This window comes from Tupaia chinensis, unplaced genomic scaffold (genome assembly GCF_000334495.1).
Source record: "Tupaia chinensis unplaced genomic scaffold, TupChi_1.0 Scaffold000062_1, whole genome shotgun sequence".
Taxonomy (NCBI): domain Eukaryota; kingdom Metazoa; phylum Chordata; class Mammalia; order Scandentia; family Tupaiidae; genus Tupaia; species Tupaia belangeri.
The window spans coordinates 346,195-365,751 of record NW_006159520.1 but is presented as its reverse complement, the minus strand read 5'-3'; the positions used below and the strand labels follow the sequence as shown (position 1 = coordinate 365,751).

Below are 19,557 nucleotides of genomic sequence, written 5' to 3'. Positions count from 1 at the left end.
ATGTGAGTAAAAGTTTCCTAACAAGAAGAAGATGGGGAAAGAGAACAGAAACTTTAAAGGTAGGTAGGATTTTGACAGATGAAAATGTTATATAATGGGGGGGAATGTAGTTGAATTATAGCTGTTTGCTTCTTTCTAGTTTATCCTTGTCCAGAAGTCAAGGTTTAGTAACACAGTTATATAATTGTAATCCCCACTCATTGCCTGAATATTCCATAACAACAAAAATATTAAGTTTAACAAATGAGTTTTCTCATCATTAAGAAGTAAATAAGGAAAATATTGAGTCATCAAAAAAATCATAACTTTTTTTATGTTTTTCTTTGCAAAAATGTGTCAAGGCTTTTCTGACGACCCAATATTTCTCCCATCATTTGAACCTTCAAAAAAAGTTTTAAATAGTAATATAATCATGGGGAAAAAAAGATAAATTTTCAATTGTTACATGGCTTTAGGCAAATACATGAAACATCTTTAATTAAGCCAAATTCATTCTAAGCAATGACAATTTGTAAATTTGCACCAACTGCCAGTTAGGGTCAACTGGAAAGATGTAAGACATTCCACCTGGAGGAAGCAGATGTGGACAAGGTCATTCAGGCAATGGCAGGTAGTTCAAATTTGGCTTAAAGTGAAAACTCATTAAAGGAACAAGGGAGAGAGTTTGGGGCAAGACCTTACAGAATTCTGAATTCCAGGGTGAAAAGACAACAATGTACTTAATATATAGTAGGAAGTTGTTGAGCAGTTATGGGTAGGGGAGTAAACAAAATCATTTTATTACATACAAAAAGTCAAAATCTGGAAAGCCCAGTTTAAGCTCTATTGCAGTGGGCAAGAGGTAGCAAACACCTGCATACTATGGACAGGAAGGATAGAGCAGAGGAGAAAGACACTGAAGAGTACTACATAGTGATATCACTAACTAGCTCAGGGGACCAAGGGCACTGGATTAGAAACTACTTTGAGGTTTTCAGCCCAGATGTAAGGGGAAAGCTTCATGTCATCTCCATAGAAGGAGGCAAAGGAGCATGAGAACTGGATGTGATAGCTAATCTTTCCCCCAGAGTCTAGAGGAGAGGCACAGGACTGGTAAAGTAAGAAGTGGCTAAAGGCATAGATTTGGGGCCAATGCCAAGTACTCTAGTGAGATCTTCCTCTTCTATAGAAAGATCTTAAAAATAAAATTTTAAAAGTAAAATAAGAGGGTTAGGCTGGCTCACCAGGCTTTAGCTGATACTGGTTTTATGAATAATTCCTGTGTCACCCATTCTACTCCTCCTTGTTCTTCCTAAGCAGTTGACACAACTGCCAAGAACAGAGTAGGTTGAAAAAAAAAAAAAATACCAAGAGATGATCTGGTTGAGGCCAGGAGTTTAAGGAAATTAAATTATTTCTATCACTTCTACCCTATGAAGTGGCCAAGGAAGGTTTGAATATTGACCAAATGTCTAAAAAATCAAAAAGGCTCAAATTGTAGAACTCCTAGGAGAGTTGTCTTACATGGACCTAATTCTAACTCCTATTCACCAAATATAGAATAAGTTCCTAAAGGCCTGATGCTGTAACTGACAATTCTGCTCATAAAACACAGACAGGGACCAGCAGATGGTGTAATGGTTACGCTGTTGGACTCCCACGTAATCGACCACAGTTCGAGTCCGGACCTGGCCGCTTAAAACCCACACCAGGCACATGTGCATGCATGTCCAAAATCCTTAGAGGAGAATGGAGGAGAAGGGACCATGTCATTCATGGCTATTCCTGTGATGGGGAGGGGGTGATTTCTTGCTTTCTCTCTGTCTCTCCAGTGAATACACACACCTTATAGAAAAAAAAAAAGAAAAAGAAAACAAAAAACACTGAGATAACTTATCTGCAAATCAATAAAGAGTCTCTGTTTATATCCTTCTTGAAAGATGTTACCATGAAACTTATAAGCCATGATATAAACCCATTAAGTTAGCTGACTAATTACCACAATGTTGGAAAAAAAAAATCCGTCTTTGATTAAAGTATTTTTGGAGTCACCTAGAATCAGACACATTCCTCCATTTGTACTTTAAAAAATACACAATCTCTGTCTTTTTCACACACAAATACACACCACACATACGCACACTTTTTGTAAGTGGAACAATTCTATACAAGCGTGAAAGCCCCGATACAGTAATTCCAAGTAACGCAGCTTTTGCTACCATCTGCATAGGGCTCATTATACCAACACTCTTGCAGATGGTGTCAGAGAGGTGAAGTGTCAAATCCACAAAGTGGAGACCCCAACAACTCATTGCTACTGCAATATCAATCATTGCTGGTGGTTTTTACTTTTATCTCCCTCCCTCCTCAGCTGTCCCTGCTCACACTGTCAGTTCAGTTAGAATATTTCACCTACACCTCACAATATGTCAAAAGGAAGTAGACACACGCTGTGAAAAGCTGGTAATTTTATTGGGTTCCTTTACCTTTAAAAATCTGTTACTTGATCAAGTCTGGTTTCTGGGCTTCTTTTTTGCAGGGAAATTGAGGCAAACATTTTTATGTGGTCCTCTGGTGCCTGCTCTGTACTATAAGAATTATATACACAAGGATCATTAGAGTAGAGTTTCGCCCATTAAGATATAATAACCGTCAGCAGGGACAAAAAGCAGATCGGGATCACAAATTCAAACTAACAGGCACACATAAAAACTACGGGCCTATTTAGGCACATGCACAGGGTCAGGGTCTCACACAATAGGTAAATTCCCTCTCCACTTTGGAAAAGGCTTCTCACAAACCCACATGCAGAAATTCTCTCAGTCCTCCAACCATTTTTTAACCAAGTACTTTTCTCTCTCCACATGTACTAAATCCAAATAAACAAAGAAAGCTCTTACTGTTTGAAAAACTAATGAGTAAAAAACAGATTTACTTAAATGAGTTGTTCTCTTTGACTGAAGAAGGATCTTTGGCAAGAAATGTGGCAGACTAGGGTAGGAAAGGAACACCCCATCGCCTGTTGCTTTAGCCAAAGTAAATCTGGTCATCCAAAGTATGGAAGAAGTCACAGACAGAGAGGGCTGGGCTGTCTCACCAGGCTTTGGCTGATGTTGGTTTTAAGAATAATTCCTATGTTTCTCATTCTGTTCCTCTTTGTATTTCCTAAGTAATGGACAAGACTGCCATGTACTAAGTAGGTGTGTAATTATTTGCAAATAGACTGGATTTATTCTCAGCCCAGAAAAACAAAGATTAATAGGATTATTTGACTCTACTAATAGAGATTATCCTGTTAATAATGATAACTTCCAAATAGCCAACATAAAACTTAGCAGTTTTGTCCAAATTACCAGTATATTTTAGGGCTCAATAAAAAGTCAACTGGTAGGGCCAGCTGGTGGTGTGGTGAGTAAGGCAGCTGGATCCCATATGGCCGACAGTGTAGTTCAAGTCTCAGACCCAGCAGCTAGAAAACACACTGTGTGTGTATGTGTTCAAAATCCCTAGAGGGGTTGAAGGATGGAAGAGAAGGAATGGTGGAATGGTGGCATGGTGATGCCCCCTCGGGGTAACTGACTTTCCCTCACTCTTTCTTTCTCTCTCTCTGTTGAGCTCACATACCCTTTTTTAGCAAAACTGAAAAGGAGAGCAGGAACATTTTCCCGGAGGCCAGAATAAAACTATGAGAGACGAAAAGATGGGGGCTGGGGCAGACAGCGAGCCGTATGGAGCACAGGGTAATTATTCAGAGGTCAAGGCCCCATAGAACTGCTCCCATTGAAGAGATCTATAACAGAGGCTCTTCTGAATGGTCAGACTTTTCCTACAATCTTTCCTCTATGTGCCTTGCTTTCCCCCTCTGGCTACTATTTTCCACCTCTAATCAGCACCAAACGTGCCTGTGCAGACACAGATATACATATATGCCTCTAGCTCTATGGAAGTATCCAAACAAAAGACACCAGTTAGGCAATTTAAAGTAATCTCTGTCCACCACACTAGAGAGTAGGGACCACAGGTAGACTTCCACTAGGGAGTAATATTTAATTCCTAATTAGTAGCTAGCATTTATTGGGAGCTTCCTCTGTGTCAGGCATTTTTTAGTGTTTTACATTTAATTGTCTCCAGTTTTACAGATGAGGAAACTAAGGCAGGATGTCCTACAGCTGAATTTCCCAAGCTCAATTCCAAAATCATCAACTATCCTCCAAGACAGTGGGAATTTATTGGACCAACATTATATTTCTTATTTCCTTTATGGGTGTCACTCTACCTAAAATCCTTACCCCCCATAAAAAAAATCAGTGAGTCAATCAATGAGGCAACTACTCACAAGAAGCCACAAACAAACCTCTTTGTATCTAAATGACATCACATTTTTTTTTATATTAATCAGCTATCTTTGAGTAGGAACCACATATGTCCTATAGTATAAAAATTTCATTTATATATTACATACATCCACAGCTCACCATTATTTAATTATTGTTAACATTTAGTTAAATTCTAATATGTTACTTCAATACACATAATAAAGTGATGAAACTTGATTCTCTGCTATTTGCAATTATTCAAAATAATCAGTAAGCAAACGGAGCCACAGTAAATAGAATTTCTAAAAAAAAAAAAAAGCTAGGAATTTGAAAATGCCTTATCTTAAATAAAAAGAAAAAATCTACAATTAACATAAAGTAAAATTTTCTTGTCAGTAATAATTGTAATTTTACACTTCATGCCAAAATTAACTAAAAAAGGAAGCACAGAATACAAAAAAATAAAGAAGCACAAAGACAGTTGCTGCTAGAGATATAGTGAATAAGAAGTATCGAGCAAATATAGTTTACAATCTTATCTGTATCACTAAATGTGATGTATCATGTTAGTTGGTACAGACCTTAATTTGTGCACTGATAGAATATGAGGCAAACGTTAAAGGCAGTTACTGGAACCTGGCTAGGAGGCAGAGGAAATGACAATCACAAGGGGGCTATTTATCTAATCTATTCCAAAACTTCAAAAATCACACAATCATATAAAGTAAAAATCCTAGTTTTTGCCTAAGTCTAGGCATGTACAATGCCTGAAGGTACGCAAGGTGCCATTTTATAGGTACAATTAAAATTGTCCATGGTTCAAACCTCAAAGAAGGACAAAGAGCATAGAATTCACAAAACTTCCCCTCTTATATCCCCTCTATTTTCTGGAGGGCAGCGGAGTGAGAAACAGTTTGGGTTAAGCTGCTTCTGTTGTTACATTAGTTCTGGTTCTTTTAAGCCAAAATTACATTCCAGACAGATTGGAAGGTCTCAGCCAGTTGCCTGAAGGTAAAGTACAAAGAAATGCCACCCTCTGCTTTCTGGACTCTTCTCTGGGTAAAGGAATGTATAGTGGTTTAGAAAGAGGTAGCTGGGAGCCCTGCTGCTCAGGTGAGTTAAACTCAGTGGAAGGAAGATGAAGGTGGGAAAGGGAAGAAAAGTATTAGAGTTACTAATTATATTCATTTTATCTAATTTTTAAATTGAGTTCTACTGATATTTAGTAAGTTGATGACACTGGTCCCTTCTTCAGTTAGCAGGTCATGGCCACAAGTTACTTTTGGTGGGTAAACTTCACATGTGATGTTTTTACTTGTTCCTTTGCTTTCAACAGGTTCTGATTTTTCACAGACTCCATCAAATAAAGTTTACTGATTCTAAAATCTGGTTTTAACTAAACTGAACTTCACAAAATGAAGAGACTGGCTTCAAAAGACTCCTGCAGAGAAATCCCAGATTGAAGACAATCCATCAACAAAAAGAAAATGGCAGAACAGACACTTTGGTTGCTAGTACAAGCTCTTCATCAATGACTGATGAGGAATGAGATAACAAGGACAGTGGAATCAGATTTACCAAGAACTTGACCCCCATACATAGATTTTTATCAAGAAGACTTTTTACAATGTGAAATTCAGTGCTGTTAATAATGGGCCTCACCTAATTGGATATTGAGCTTTCAGACATTAGGCTAATTTGGACCTAAAGTTTCAAAATTAGCAGGACATTTAAAAATATTAATCTCCTTTGAATACATGTTTTTAATATGTTTTACAATGTGTGTACTAGTTCTATAATACATTTATGTTACACGCACACACACACACACACACACACACACACATATATATATATATATATAAGAAAATATGCCTTGAGAAGCATGTTCTACAATATTTTATTGATAAAACATAAAAATTTGGGAAGACCAAATACCTTTTGGGTAATTTTTTCTAGTGTAGAGTGAAACTGTTCCTCAGAAAAGTTATGAATAACTTTTCATGGTAAATTTCAGATGCCTGGGCTAATTCATTATGCTTACACAACTCACATAAACTTGGGGACACAATGTGTGTACTAGTTCTATAATACATTTATGTTACACGCACACACACACACACACACACACACACATATATATATATATATATAAGAAAATATGCCTTGAGAAGCATGTTCTACAATATTTTATTGATAAAACATAAAAATTTGGGAAGACCAAATACCTTTTGGGTAATTTTTTCTAGTGTAGAGTGAAACTGTTCCTCAGAAAAGTTATGAATAACTTTTCATGGTAAATTTCAGATGCCTGGGCTAATTCATTATGCTTACACAACTCACATAAACTTGGGGACACATATTTCTAGAAAGTATTAAAGCAAAGGGAGCAAGATCCAGTGGGCATTGTTGTATCTGGAGCTTAGACTATGAGCATATAACTAAGTGACATGTTAGTTAGTTATATGCACTTATGTTTTAAGTTGAGATTTCCAAACAGAAAGATAGTCTGTGATAGAGCTGAACTCTAAAACTGAAATTCTGAGCTAACAGAAACTAAAATGAAAAATGTTTTATTTTGATGTTATATTAAATATTATAAATATAATTCCTGAGTGTACGGGAAATTCCAGATGAATGCCAGGAGGTTTCTGGCACGTAGTCTGTTGCAATGCATATGGAGGTTTATATCAAGAATAGGCAACAGCAATTTTCCATCTCCTCTGGGACAAGAATAAGAGGAAATCGCTAATGTGGAATGAAAACAATGATTTGCAAATCATGTAGGCAGTCACTGTGTTCAAGGATGCCAAATGCTTTTAAATATAAGTCATCTTGTCTAGCAGATGGAAAACCAACAGTAAGTAAATCACTTGTGCACAGTCTCTCCCAGACCAAGTACAAGCTGTGTGGGTATAAAGGTCAGCCTCCTGAAGCCATTCTTCCTCCACAACCAAGGTCTTTTCCTTTAGAGATTCAGTGTCCCAAATCTCAGTTAATAAATGGGTTTGGCTTTCTCCTATAACATGTCTAATACCATTTTGGGTAGAAAGAAACATATAAAAGTTACTTTGGGAAAGGAAGGGAAAAAGGAAGGAAGGAGAGTAGGCAGGAAGTTTTCTCCAAATACATGGTAAGGGTATACATGACATTCTGATTCTATCTGGTTTAAAATTTAGTCTATATATTTTAAATGAAATTAAATTCCACAAATATTTTACTATATGATATTTATCTATGACATGCTAGTCCAATTACTGTAAATGAAACTTAATTATCAGAGAAATTCCTAGCAAAGAAATGCCTTGTGACAAAAAAGAAAACACTGATTGCTACCTAGTACTTGTAAGACTTTGAGGTATAAAGAATCAAAATTCTACTTTCTAAAATATTCTAGTGATGGATAAATCCACACTATCAGGGGGAAAAAAAAACCTGCAGATTTTCTTACAACCATAACATAACAAGCTTCTCTTCTGTTAATAAGCCATCTTTCCTAAAGAGTATTTGATATATAATTTGATCATATCAGGGTCAGTGCATATATTCTAAAAGAATTCTAAAAGAGCTTCTTACCATATCATATAAAAGCTGAATCACAGGTATAGCAATTTAATCAACACACCTTCTGCTGTAAGCATGTCACATTATATACTGGCTAAATAATAAGCATGACTTGTAAAACTTCAAATTTCCATTAGAATCCTAAGGATATCAGTTATAAGATTCTTTGACCAATGTATGTCTTCAGAGTTTGGGCTTTAAGATCTTAAAAAATGATTCATTTTTTTCATTTCAAAGTAATTAAATATTCTAAGGGAGGTCTTTACTCATTTGCCCTATGATCTTTTAGAAAAGTTGTCATTTTGTTAAAATACTGGACCTATGCTTAATCCAAATTTGCATTGACTCTGTTTCAGTGTATTCATTAATGGTGAATCCAATTTCTGAATTTAAACTTTTAATTTGCAATTTTAAAAAATCTACTTTCTAGGTATGCATTATAGGCAGTGCTCAGAGAACCAAAGAAAAGTGGTCAACTTACAAATGAGGAAAGTAAGATTACTCTTTAAAAGTTGAAGCAATAAAAGCTAAATTATCATCTGTGGAAGTTAACTGTGGATTGAAATATGCAACATTGTTACCAAGGTGAAAAAGTTGTAATCTCCACAAGACAGGATTGAAATGCCATTGCCATTTAGAAAACCAGAATGCTTGAAGCTCTTCAGAATACCTACAAGTATTTCTATACTTACCCACTGAGAATCAGTGGTTTTGTTTCTAAACCTGTTAATGCCTGTTTCCTTGTAGTCATGCTGACACCTGTTTCTTTTCATCTATCTGTTCAGTTATTCAAGAAATATTGCATGTTAAAGATACTAGAATAGAGTGCTGACCATAATATTTTAGTGGGGAAATGGCATAAATAGAAAAAAATGCTAACCGGGAATATGATCTGTACAAAAAAAATGAACAGATAAATATTTTAGTTATGAGAAAGGAATATTCTCTTTTCTAATAGAACACACTAGCTTTTTGGTTTATACATCAACTTCTTGTGACTCTCACTCTGACCTTGGTGCAGTGACCAAGATAAATAGAGAAAAAGGTTGAAGAACCGTCTCTGAACTGTAGTCATTCCAGTAGGACTGATATGCTAAGAGATCTTGCTTGGCTGTTAGCTGGCCTCCCCAAATCATCTCTCACTGTGGCTTCCCTTACATTAAAACAAACCTTTTAGGCCAACATGGGCACACTAAGTCCTTTTACCCTCATGACAACACGAGACCAAGTGCATTCCATTCATGACCAGACATGGATTCAGAATGAATATAACTGACACAGACCAGGCTCCTAATGACCTTCAGATGCCAGTGTCAGTCCATGGTTCTGAAGGAAAACTGACCTCTAGTTATATGCCATATTCATCTGGAATGCATTACTAAATGAAGACGTAGAATGGAGATGATTTTTGAGACTTTAGGAGCCAATACTGTGGTGGATAACAGAGATGTCTGAGGCAGGAGAAAGAACTAAAACAGTTTGCCTACAAGGCTTAAAAGTCTGTGATGCTACAATTGACACTTCCAATGCTAAAATGAAAGTTCACTTTTGTTTCATGCAAACATGTTCTTGTCTAGAGGAGAGTATTAGAAAAAGCTTAGATGAACTAAGCTCTTAGTTAACTCAATGAACATTTAATCCAATAAGGCTGAAAAGCCATGGAAAGGTTTATGGTCCTGAGATGGTAACTGAAATATCACATAGCTAGAATGACTCTCACCCACGTGGCAATCTAAAGTTCTGCAGTAGAACATTGACATTGTGAAAACGTATGTCCATGGTATTACGCATCATGGTTAATATTTTATTTTGATGCACACTTGGGTTTCATGAGGCTTGGGAAGACTATTATTGTTTAGAACAAGACTCTTTCACTATACCTAATGAATCCCTTTCTAATTCAATGACTGCCTCAAAAAAGTTAGTCCCTCACCAGAACAACATAAACTGCCCTGCAGAGATTTGCTTTGCCATTTTCTTTTGATTATCCTAAAATTACATTCTCCTACTTTGAGTTTACCAGAAACCTAATTATTCCAGAAGACCTAACTTTAGATACCCCTTAAAGTCACTGAAGAATCTCATTTTAATTTCAATGGTAGAAATGTTTAATTACTCTCTGCCCCAAGCTCAAATCAATTAATTCAAAGTATTTTGAGGTTTGGTTGTCACATATATATTCAGTTCCACCATTAAGCTTAAATGTTCTTTTAAATTTTTTTATTTACATTTTTAATACATTCAATCACATTATTTAGCTTACAAGGTGATCATTTCAATATGTGAACATTTCTCCCCAGTCCAGTTGATCAAAATAGAACAATACTACCTCCCTGTCTCAAAAATGCTGTCTCCGTATCCCTCCTCCAAATAATAGTTTATTTGAATATTCTGTGATTGTCACCAGATTTAGGGATATTTGGGGGAAACTCTGTGGAATTCATAATTTTTTCAATGTAGCAAAATTAAAACCTCTGATAAATCTCATTTCAAAGGAAAAGCAGTGTACAAAGCATCTAAGTTGTCTTTTAGGTCAGGAACTATGGAAGTCTTCTGCTGAGTGGCAAAACAAAATTGCTCAGATCAACACAAACTAAAACCTAAAGGGCAGTGTGGTTTTGGAGTATTCCCACTGTTAAACCCATGCTAAATTCCACTAAAACCATCTAAGAGATTGTATTACCACTCAGAAAATATTACAAGTGACATATCAAAATAAAGATGTACATTTAATTATTATCAAGAAAGAGGAGTATTGTTCTCATGCAAGATGCAGATTTTGAAAAGATATGATGGCTTTGGTCCACTTTTCTAGAGGCTAAAAAAATACATACAAATAAACTATCTTTAAACACCTTTTATTTAAAATGGACCCAAAGATAACCAAGTAGAAATAATGTTAATTGAAAAGAAAGAAGGGATTCAGAAATAATGATATAAACAAATGGTTGTTGAAGGGAACTATTTCTCTATAGAAGTATATCAGCTAATAAAGAAAAGATGACAGAATTATTATATCATTATTCTGAAAACTTGTAATGAAATAAATCTAAGGCAAAGATCATCAGTTCTCGTTAACGTCATTGACAACCAGATATCATACTTTTTGAGAAAACATACAACAGTATCTATGGAGTAGTTCCTAATTCAGATTAAGTATCTAACTCATACTAACAGTTTACAGGAACACAGAACACTGAGAAAAATGACAAGAATGTGGAAATGCATTTAGCAACATTTTAAATGTAGAAAATTACAAGACAGGTGACCTGGTTTCTTCAACTAATGAATTTACAAAGGGGGCAAAAAGATGGAGGGCAGAAACCTCTAGATTAAAAGAAACTTGAAAGACTAGCTGATGATGTAATGGTTACATCACTGGACTCCCACATAGAAGACTGTGGTTCAAGTCCCAGACCCAGTGGCTTAAGATTCATGCCAGGTGCATGTGCATGCATGCCCAAAATCCCAAGAGGAGAATGGAGGAAGAGTTGTGGCATGGCCATTCTCCCGGGGGGGGATTTCTCCCTTTCTGGCCAGTGCACACACCCAAAAGCAAAAATCTATCTTTAAAAAAAAAAAAAAAAAGGAAAGAAAGAAACATCAAAGCCAAGTTTATTTAGACACTCATTCAAATAACTGGAAATGAATAGGTGAAATAAAAGTATGTGGACAATCATCACATGCGATGATATACAACAATTATTGTTACTTTTTTAAAAGGCATGATAATAACACTGGGATTATATTTTGAACATAGATCCTTATCTTTTAGTGTTATTATCAACATTTTTTATTTTTGGAGAGGTTTTTCACTATAGGGCACATGCCCTCCCCACATAGTCAGAGAGAGACAGAGAGACAGAAAGCGAGAAATCACCCCCTAGGGGGGGTGGCCATGCCACAATCCCTTCTGCTCCATTCTCCTCTCAGGATCTTGGGTACGCACGCACACGCGCCCAGCGTGAGTTTTAAGCCACTGGGTCCAGGACATGAACTGCAGTTGACTACATGGGAGTCCAGCGACATAGCCATTACTCTAACTGCTGGTCCCAACATTTTTTTTTTTTTCAAATTTGCCAGAGGGTACATGGGTTCACTAGCAAGAGATGAAGAATCAGAAAGAAGAAAAAGGATGTCCCTATCCTCCCATGGGCGAATAGCTATGCCACAATCCCTTTTCCTCCATTCTTCACCTGGTCAGAATTTTGAACACACACAGCAGAATGCCTGGTAAGTTTCTCAAGCCACCAGATCTGAAACTCAAATCACAGAGTTGATCATGTGGGATCCAGTTGCCTCAAGCCACCAAGCCATGGAGCCAGCCCAAGTACCAACATTTTTAACAGATGAACTATAAAATGTATGAGATTTGCTCCATAATAATCTGGTTGGTGGGAAGAGAGTAGTTTAGATGAAACAAGAGTGAGCCGATAGTGCTATTGCTGGGTATTGGGTACACAAGAGTCATCATAGCATTCTAATTTTGTATGTGTTTCAAAATTTTCAAAATAAAATGCTAAATAAATCAAAAAGTTGGGAAAAAGTGATGGAAAAGACTTACCTTGCTGGATATCCTTCATTTCTAAATGTAAACTAGATATCAAGATTCCTACAGTTTGAGATCGTTTTCCATCCAATAACTTGATGATCTGGAATTTGAACAAATGAAATGAATAGAAGCTCAAAGGACCATGAAATCTTTCAGAAAGTATACCGAAAGCATTGAGAGGTTTAGATACTGTACACTCATTGGTGAACTGAAATGATACTACGAGCACTCTACTTAAAATAATACTTAATCAAAAAGTAACTTAACTGCAAATGGCTATGTCGCTGAACTCCCACGTATCCGACCACGGTTCAAGTCCTGGACCTGGTGGCTTAAACTCACGCCGGGCACGTGTGCGTGCCCAAGATCCCGAGAGGCGTATGAAGGAGAAGGGATTGCAGCATGGCCATCCCCCCTGGGCGGTGATTTCTCGCTTTCTGTCTCTCTGTCTCTCTCTGTCTTTCTGGCAAGCACAAGTGCCCTATAGCAAAAAACTCTCCAAAAAAAAAAAAAAAAATTTACCACAACTGGAATTAAAGACATTTTACAAAATATAGGGAAAACACCACACAAAATTCCATCAGCCTAATACCAACACCAACAATTTTTCTAGTATCTGTTTTGTTTTTTTGTTTGTTTTTATATTTGCCAGAGGGTACTTATGCTTGCCAGAGAAAGAGAGACAGAAAGCAAGAAAGCATCCCTCTGGGGTATGATTATGCCACAGTCTCTTCATCTCTCCCTTCTTTCAGGATTTTGGGCACACATGTCTGGTATATTTTTCAAGCTACTGGGTTTGGTACTTGAACCACATGGCCAGCCAACCATCAGGCCACAGATTGGCCCACTTTCTAACAACTTATCTTAGTCATAATGGCAACATGATGTACAGTGTTATGTTTTTAACTTTTACACCCATTGGAATATACTCATTCGTTACCTCTTAGGTTACTTCATAGCCTCTACTCTTTTTAGTGATGTCATTTATTGACTGGTTTAGGGGGAAAAACATTCCAATCTTGAGTCAGTCACTTACCAGCCATATGAACTTGCAAACAATCTCTATAGATTTGATTTCTGGGTAATAAAGTAAGGCAGCTTATATTTATTTCATATATTTATTTTAGAAATTAAATGACATAACATATGCAACCCACCAAATATAGTTCTTGAGATATATTTATTTATTAAGTAAATTTCCCTGTTGTAAAGAATCCAGCTGTTACTTATTTGATTATCACTATAAAATATAATGCTTTGTACACTAAGCTTTAATTGCTTAAAATTATTCTTTTATAATAATGTATATGTAGATTAAAACTTTTACGGTCCTTTTAGAAACTTTAAAAACCTTATTGTCAATTATTTGAATCTTTACGAATGTTCCATGAAGAGGTCTACAGTTTTGTGTTTCTGTAAATCTAGTAAAAGCAAACCAGCTCCTAAAAAACATATCACATGGGTCAGCAGATAATGTGGAGGTTAAGGTGGCTGGATCTCACATGACCAGTAGGGCTGCTCAAGTCCTGATCAAAGCAGCTTGAAAAACACACCTGGCACATGTATGTATGTACCCCAAATCATGAGACCAGAAGGGACTCCAGTGTGGCCACCCTCCCTAGGGGGTGCTTTCTCATGTTCCCTCTCTCCTCCTCTCTGTCTCTGGTGAATGTACATGCCCTATAAAAATTTTTTTTCAAAATAACAAAAAATATCACATAGTGGCTACTAAGGGAAACAATTATCTTTACTCTGGCAAGGCCATAGAAATCGATAGGAAGTACACACAGAACATCATCACCAAATTTTTAAAATATTTCTAAGGTACCCAATACCCAATACTGAGTAAAATACAAACTAACCAGAGAAGTTTCTCTTTCCATGTAGGTATTTATAAAATTATTATAATATAACAAATACAAGAATAAATAGTAACAAACATTTATATTATATTATTATTATTATACTGAGTTGCTTGTTAGTTGAACAATGTGGGATATTAAGAGAGGTTTCTCCCAGTCAAGATTAGTCTGACAGTCTAATCATCTATTTACCTATCTATCAGTTGATCCTGAACCAATTATTTTCAGGCCTTTATCTTTCTTTCCCTGCTCAGAATGGCTACTTATATATAAAATTAGATCTTAAATATAATAAATACTAAGTTTATTCAAGATATAAGAAAATCACAATTTTTCAGTCTGTGTTTAATCATGTTAACATTAGCCTTAAAGAAATATTCCTGAAGGACACATAATTTCAGGAGTTTTAAATTAAAATAAAGAAGTACTTGGTTATTTTTATTTTTCACATGAAAACGATGGAAGAAGAGATTACACATAGCCAAATATCTTCCTTAAAAATGCAATTTCTGGCTTTTTCTTAGATAGAAAAATCCAAATTTAAAGTCATATAAATTTTAGAAGTCCAATACAAAATTAAGGAAGCTCAAGTAGGGACAAGCAGGTAGTGTGGTGGTTAAGGTGCTAGACTCCCACATAGCCAGCCACAGTTCGAGTCCAGGACCTAGCAGCTTGCTTTCTTTCTCTCTTGCTCACTCTCTCATTTGCACTTTCTCTCTGTTTGGTGAATGCATGTGTCCTATAGCAAATTTAATAATAACAATAATGATAATGATAAATAAAATTAAATAATTCTTTTAAAAAATAAAGAAAACTCAAATAAGTTTTATGTAATATTCAGCCACGCATTCATTCAAAAAAATATTTGCTGTAGGTCTCTTATGTGCCTGAAACTGCTTTGAACTCTGGGGCTGCAGAGATGACTAAGACAGATCAAGTACTTGCCCTCAACAAGTTTGTATATTGGTGGTTTCAAAAAAGCACAATGATGGCACAGTGGCGTGCAACTCGACCCACATGGGAAGAGTCCCGAGTTTGTGTCCCAGGACCTCCAGGAGCATATCATACATGCCCAAGATCCTGGTAAGCTGAGGTTGGAGTGAAGATTAAGATGTGAAAATCCTGTTGAAGATGTCTTTCTATCCTCACTAAGAAATAAATAAATTTAAATTAAAAAAAAAAGAAAATATCACCATGGTAACAGTCAAAAAGGCAAATAAAATAACCAATTAAACTAATTGAAGAGCAAATTCAGAAGAAGGGCTTTGGGAATTGACTAGATTTATTCTTAAGTATCTAGGATAGTAAGTGACACAACCACAGCCATTGCATACAAATCAATGTCAGTGAGCATGTACAGAATCAAATTTATAAGATCACAAATGTCTCTTCAAACAAACATACATCAAGTGATCCAGTTAGGGCTTGGAAAACCATCAGTTATACATTTTATCTACAAGAAAGACAATGTTTAAATTCTAGTTTTCTATTAGCTACTTGAAGGAGGGCAAGAGAGATACCATAAGAGAATTGAGAGTGAAAGAGTGAGAGGTTGATTCTATCACTGGTGAATCTATCCCCACTTCATTCTTCAATCAGGTTGAACTATAGAAAGGATATTATCAGAGTAAGCCATCTTTGGAATTTTGTCTAGTGACTTGGAGCTTAAGGTGTTTAGAGAATAGCTCCAGCTGAAATAATGCCTTAAAACTTTTAATAAAATGTAGTACTGCCTTCTAAAAAGAAGACAAGCAGTAGTGAAGTAAGAACATTTACAGTCTTCTCTATCCATACTAAATTCTGTCTACTTCTGACTAGACCTTTAAAAGCATCTTTCTAAGTTTCCATGCAGCCACACTAATTGTAGATTTCTCAAAACCAACTAAAATAATAGAAACACAATAGACACAGACTCATAAAAGTCCTAAACCCTCTTAGTTTCTTTCTCCCCCACCCATGGATTTGAAGACTTAATATTTATTATTATTATTGCAAAAAATATCTAATATGAAATATATCTTAACACATTTTAAGTGTACAGCCCAGTATTGTTAATTCTATGCAAAATGTTGTATAACAGATTTCTAGAACCTTTTTGTCTTGCATAACTGAAAATATACACCCCTTGAATAGCAACTTGCCAATTCTCTTTCCCCCCATTCCAAGGATACCACTACTGTTCTTTCTGTTCTTATTAGTTTGACTATTGATATTTCATACAAATCAAATCATGAGTATTTGTCCTTCCATAAAACTAAATAATTTCCAGATAGCATAATGTCCTCAAGGTTGATTCGTGTTGTAGCAAATGACAAGAATTCACCTTCTTCTTGAATATATTTTATTGTGTGTGTGTGTGTGTTACATATAGCACACTTCCTTTCTATAGTCATCACTGATGAACACTTAGGTTGTTTCCACCTTTTGGGTACTATGGATAATACTGCAATGAGTATGGGAGTGCAAGTATCTCTTCAAGAACTTAATTTCAATTTTGTGGATAAATATCCATAGGTAAGAATGAAGAATTATCTAGCAGTTTAATTTTAAATTTAATGAAATAATTTACTTTGCAACAGAAAGAAAGAGAGGCAGGCATCCTCAAAAGGGTCTTGATTTCATGACCTACCCCTGGCTTCATTCGGCCTGGATCACAGACACTTGTGCACAAGCCCAGCATGTATGGAAGCCATATGATATGAACAAGGGATTTTTTCATGTGAGTCCAGCATTGCAGAGCATTGCAGAGCATTGCAGAGCATTGTATTCCATTGCACCACCAGCTGGCCCATTTATAACTTTAATTTATTTTAGGTTTTTGCTATAGGGTGCTGGCCAGAGAGGAGAGAAGTAGAGAGATAAAGAGACAAGGAATGTGAGAAATCAACCCCTAGGGAGGATGGTCATGCCACAATCTCTTCTCCATATTCCTCTCAGGATCTTGGGGAAACACACATACATATCCAGTGTTATTTTCAAGTCACTGGGTCCAGGACTTGAATCACAGCCATGTGAGAATTAAGCTGCCTTAACCACCATGCCACCTACTGACCCTTCTGCTTATAATTTTTAAAGAAACCTCCCTACTGTTTTCCATAATAGCTAATTTTTTTTAGAGGTATTTGCTCTAGGGTGCCTGTACTCACCAGAAAGACAGAGAGACAGAGAGGCAGAAAGTGAGAAATCACCCCCAGGGGGGATGGCCACACTGCAATCCGTTCTCCTCCATTCTCCTCTCGGGATCTTGGGCATGCACGCACATGCACCTGGCATGAGTTTAAGCCACCAGGTCCAGCACTCAAACTGTGGTCAACTACATGGGAGTCCAGCGACATTACGCCAACTGCTGGTCCCAGCTATGCCATTTTTATTCCCACCAGTAGCATGCAAGGGTCCCAGTTTTTTCACATCCACATTGAAACTTGGCATTTCTGTTTGAATAATGGACATCCTAACAACTGTGAGATAATATCTCACTGTGGTTTTGATTTTCATTTCCCTGATTAGTGATTTTGAGCATTTTTTCATAGTCTCTTGGCTATGTGTGTATCTTCCATGGAGAAATGTATTTAAATTTAGTCCACTTTTAGTTATTTTTAAAAAACTGAGTATAGGAGTTCCTTATATATTTTATATACAAACCTCTTATCAGATGTGTAGTTGACAAATATTTACTCCCATTCTATATGTTGTCTTTCACTCTTGATTTTTTTCCTTTGCTTAGCAGCTTTTTTGTTGATATAGTACCATTTGTTTATTTTTGCCTTTCTTGCCTTTGCTTTTGTTTTCATATACATGAAATAGTTACCAAGACAAATTTTATAAAGTTTTTCTCCTGTTTTCTTTTAGGAGTTTCATAGTTTCAGGTCTTATATTTAAGTCTCTAATCAATTTTGAGTTAGTTTGGCTATATTGTGAGATAAGGAGCAATTTTCATTTTTTTAACATAGGGAAATTCAGTTTTGAAGACTATCTTTTCCCTATTCTGTAGTATTGGCAAGCTTGTTGAAGATTATTTGACTGTATATGTGTCAGCCTATTCTGTTCTATTGATGTATAGCATTGGTCTTCATACTAGTACCATACTATTTTGATTACTGTAGCTTAGCAATATGTTTTGAAATCAAGAAATGTAAGGCCTCCATCCTTGCTCTACCTTCAAAAAGTTGTTTTAGCTATTTAGGGTCCTTTGGGACTCCATATGTATTTTAGTACTTTTTTTTTTTTCTATTTTTACAAACCTCCTTCTGAGATTTTGAGAGGAAATGCATTGCATCTTTATATTGTTTTGGGGAATATGGACATTTTGACAACCCAAAGTTTTCTAATTCATAAGTATAAGCTAACTTTCCATTTATTTATGTCTTCCTCAATTTCTTTCAGCGATGTTTTGTAGTTTTCAGTGTCTTCCATTTTCTTAAATAATTTTATTCTTATCTTATTCTTTTTAATGCTAATTTAAATGGAATTCTCTTAATTTCATTTTCAGATTGTATAGTTTTGTGTATAAAAACACAGCTAATGTTAGTATGTTAATTTGGAAACCTGTAACTTTGCAGAATTAGTTCATTAGTTCAAATAGGTTTTTTGGGAGGTGGGGAGATATATATGTGTTGAATCCTTATGGTTTTCTACATATAATATCATATCATCTGTGAACAGAGATAATTTCACTTCTTCATTTCCAGGTTACATTTCTTTTATTTCAATTTCTTTCCTAGGCTCTAGTTAGAACTTCCAAGTACTTTGTTAAATAGAAGCGGTGAGAATGAATATCGGGTCTGACTGGAAAAAGTTTGAGTTTTTGGTCAGTGAATACAATGTTACCTTTTAACACATAGCCTTTACTATATTGAGATTCTGTCATTTAATTCCTAGTTTGATTAGTGTTTGTTTGTTTTAATCATAAAAGAGTATTGAATTTTGTCAAATGTTTTGCTGCATCTATTGAGATGATCATATGATTTTTATCCTTTATTCTCTTAATGTAATATAATGTTTCAAATTGACTGGTATTCATACACTGCATCTCTGGGATAAATCATACATGCTCACAGTGATGTACGGACTTGTTAATATTTTATCAAATATGGTTTTCTCATATTTTTGAAGATTCTTGCTTTTATATTAATCAGGAATAATAATCTGCAGTTTTCTTTGCTTGTAGTGTCTTTGGCTTTTGATATCAGAGTAACGCTGGCATCAAAAATTAATGTGGGGAACCAGCAGTTAGCGTAATGGCTATGTCGCTGGACTCCCACGTAGTCGACCGCGGTTCGTGTCC

General features: G+C 35.8%; 1 protein-coding gene across 2 annotated transcripts in view; it reads right to left on the bottom strand.

Moving 5' to 3' along the window:
• FMN1 (formin 1) overlaps positions 1–19,557 on the bottom strand; it is a 491,267-nt gene that overhangs the window by 177,358 nt on the left and 294,352 nt on the right. For both annotated transcript variants that reach the window (XM_006141689.3, XM_006141690.3), the window contains one exon: positions 12,424–12,511. In XM_006141689.3, the coding sequence (XP_006141751.1) occupies positions 12,424–12,511 (88 nt within the window). The remainder of the gene's footprint in view (positions 1–12,423; positions 12,512–19,557) is intronic.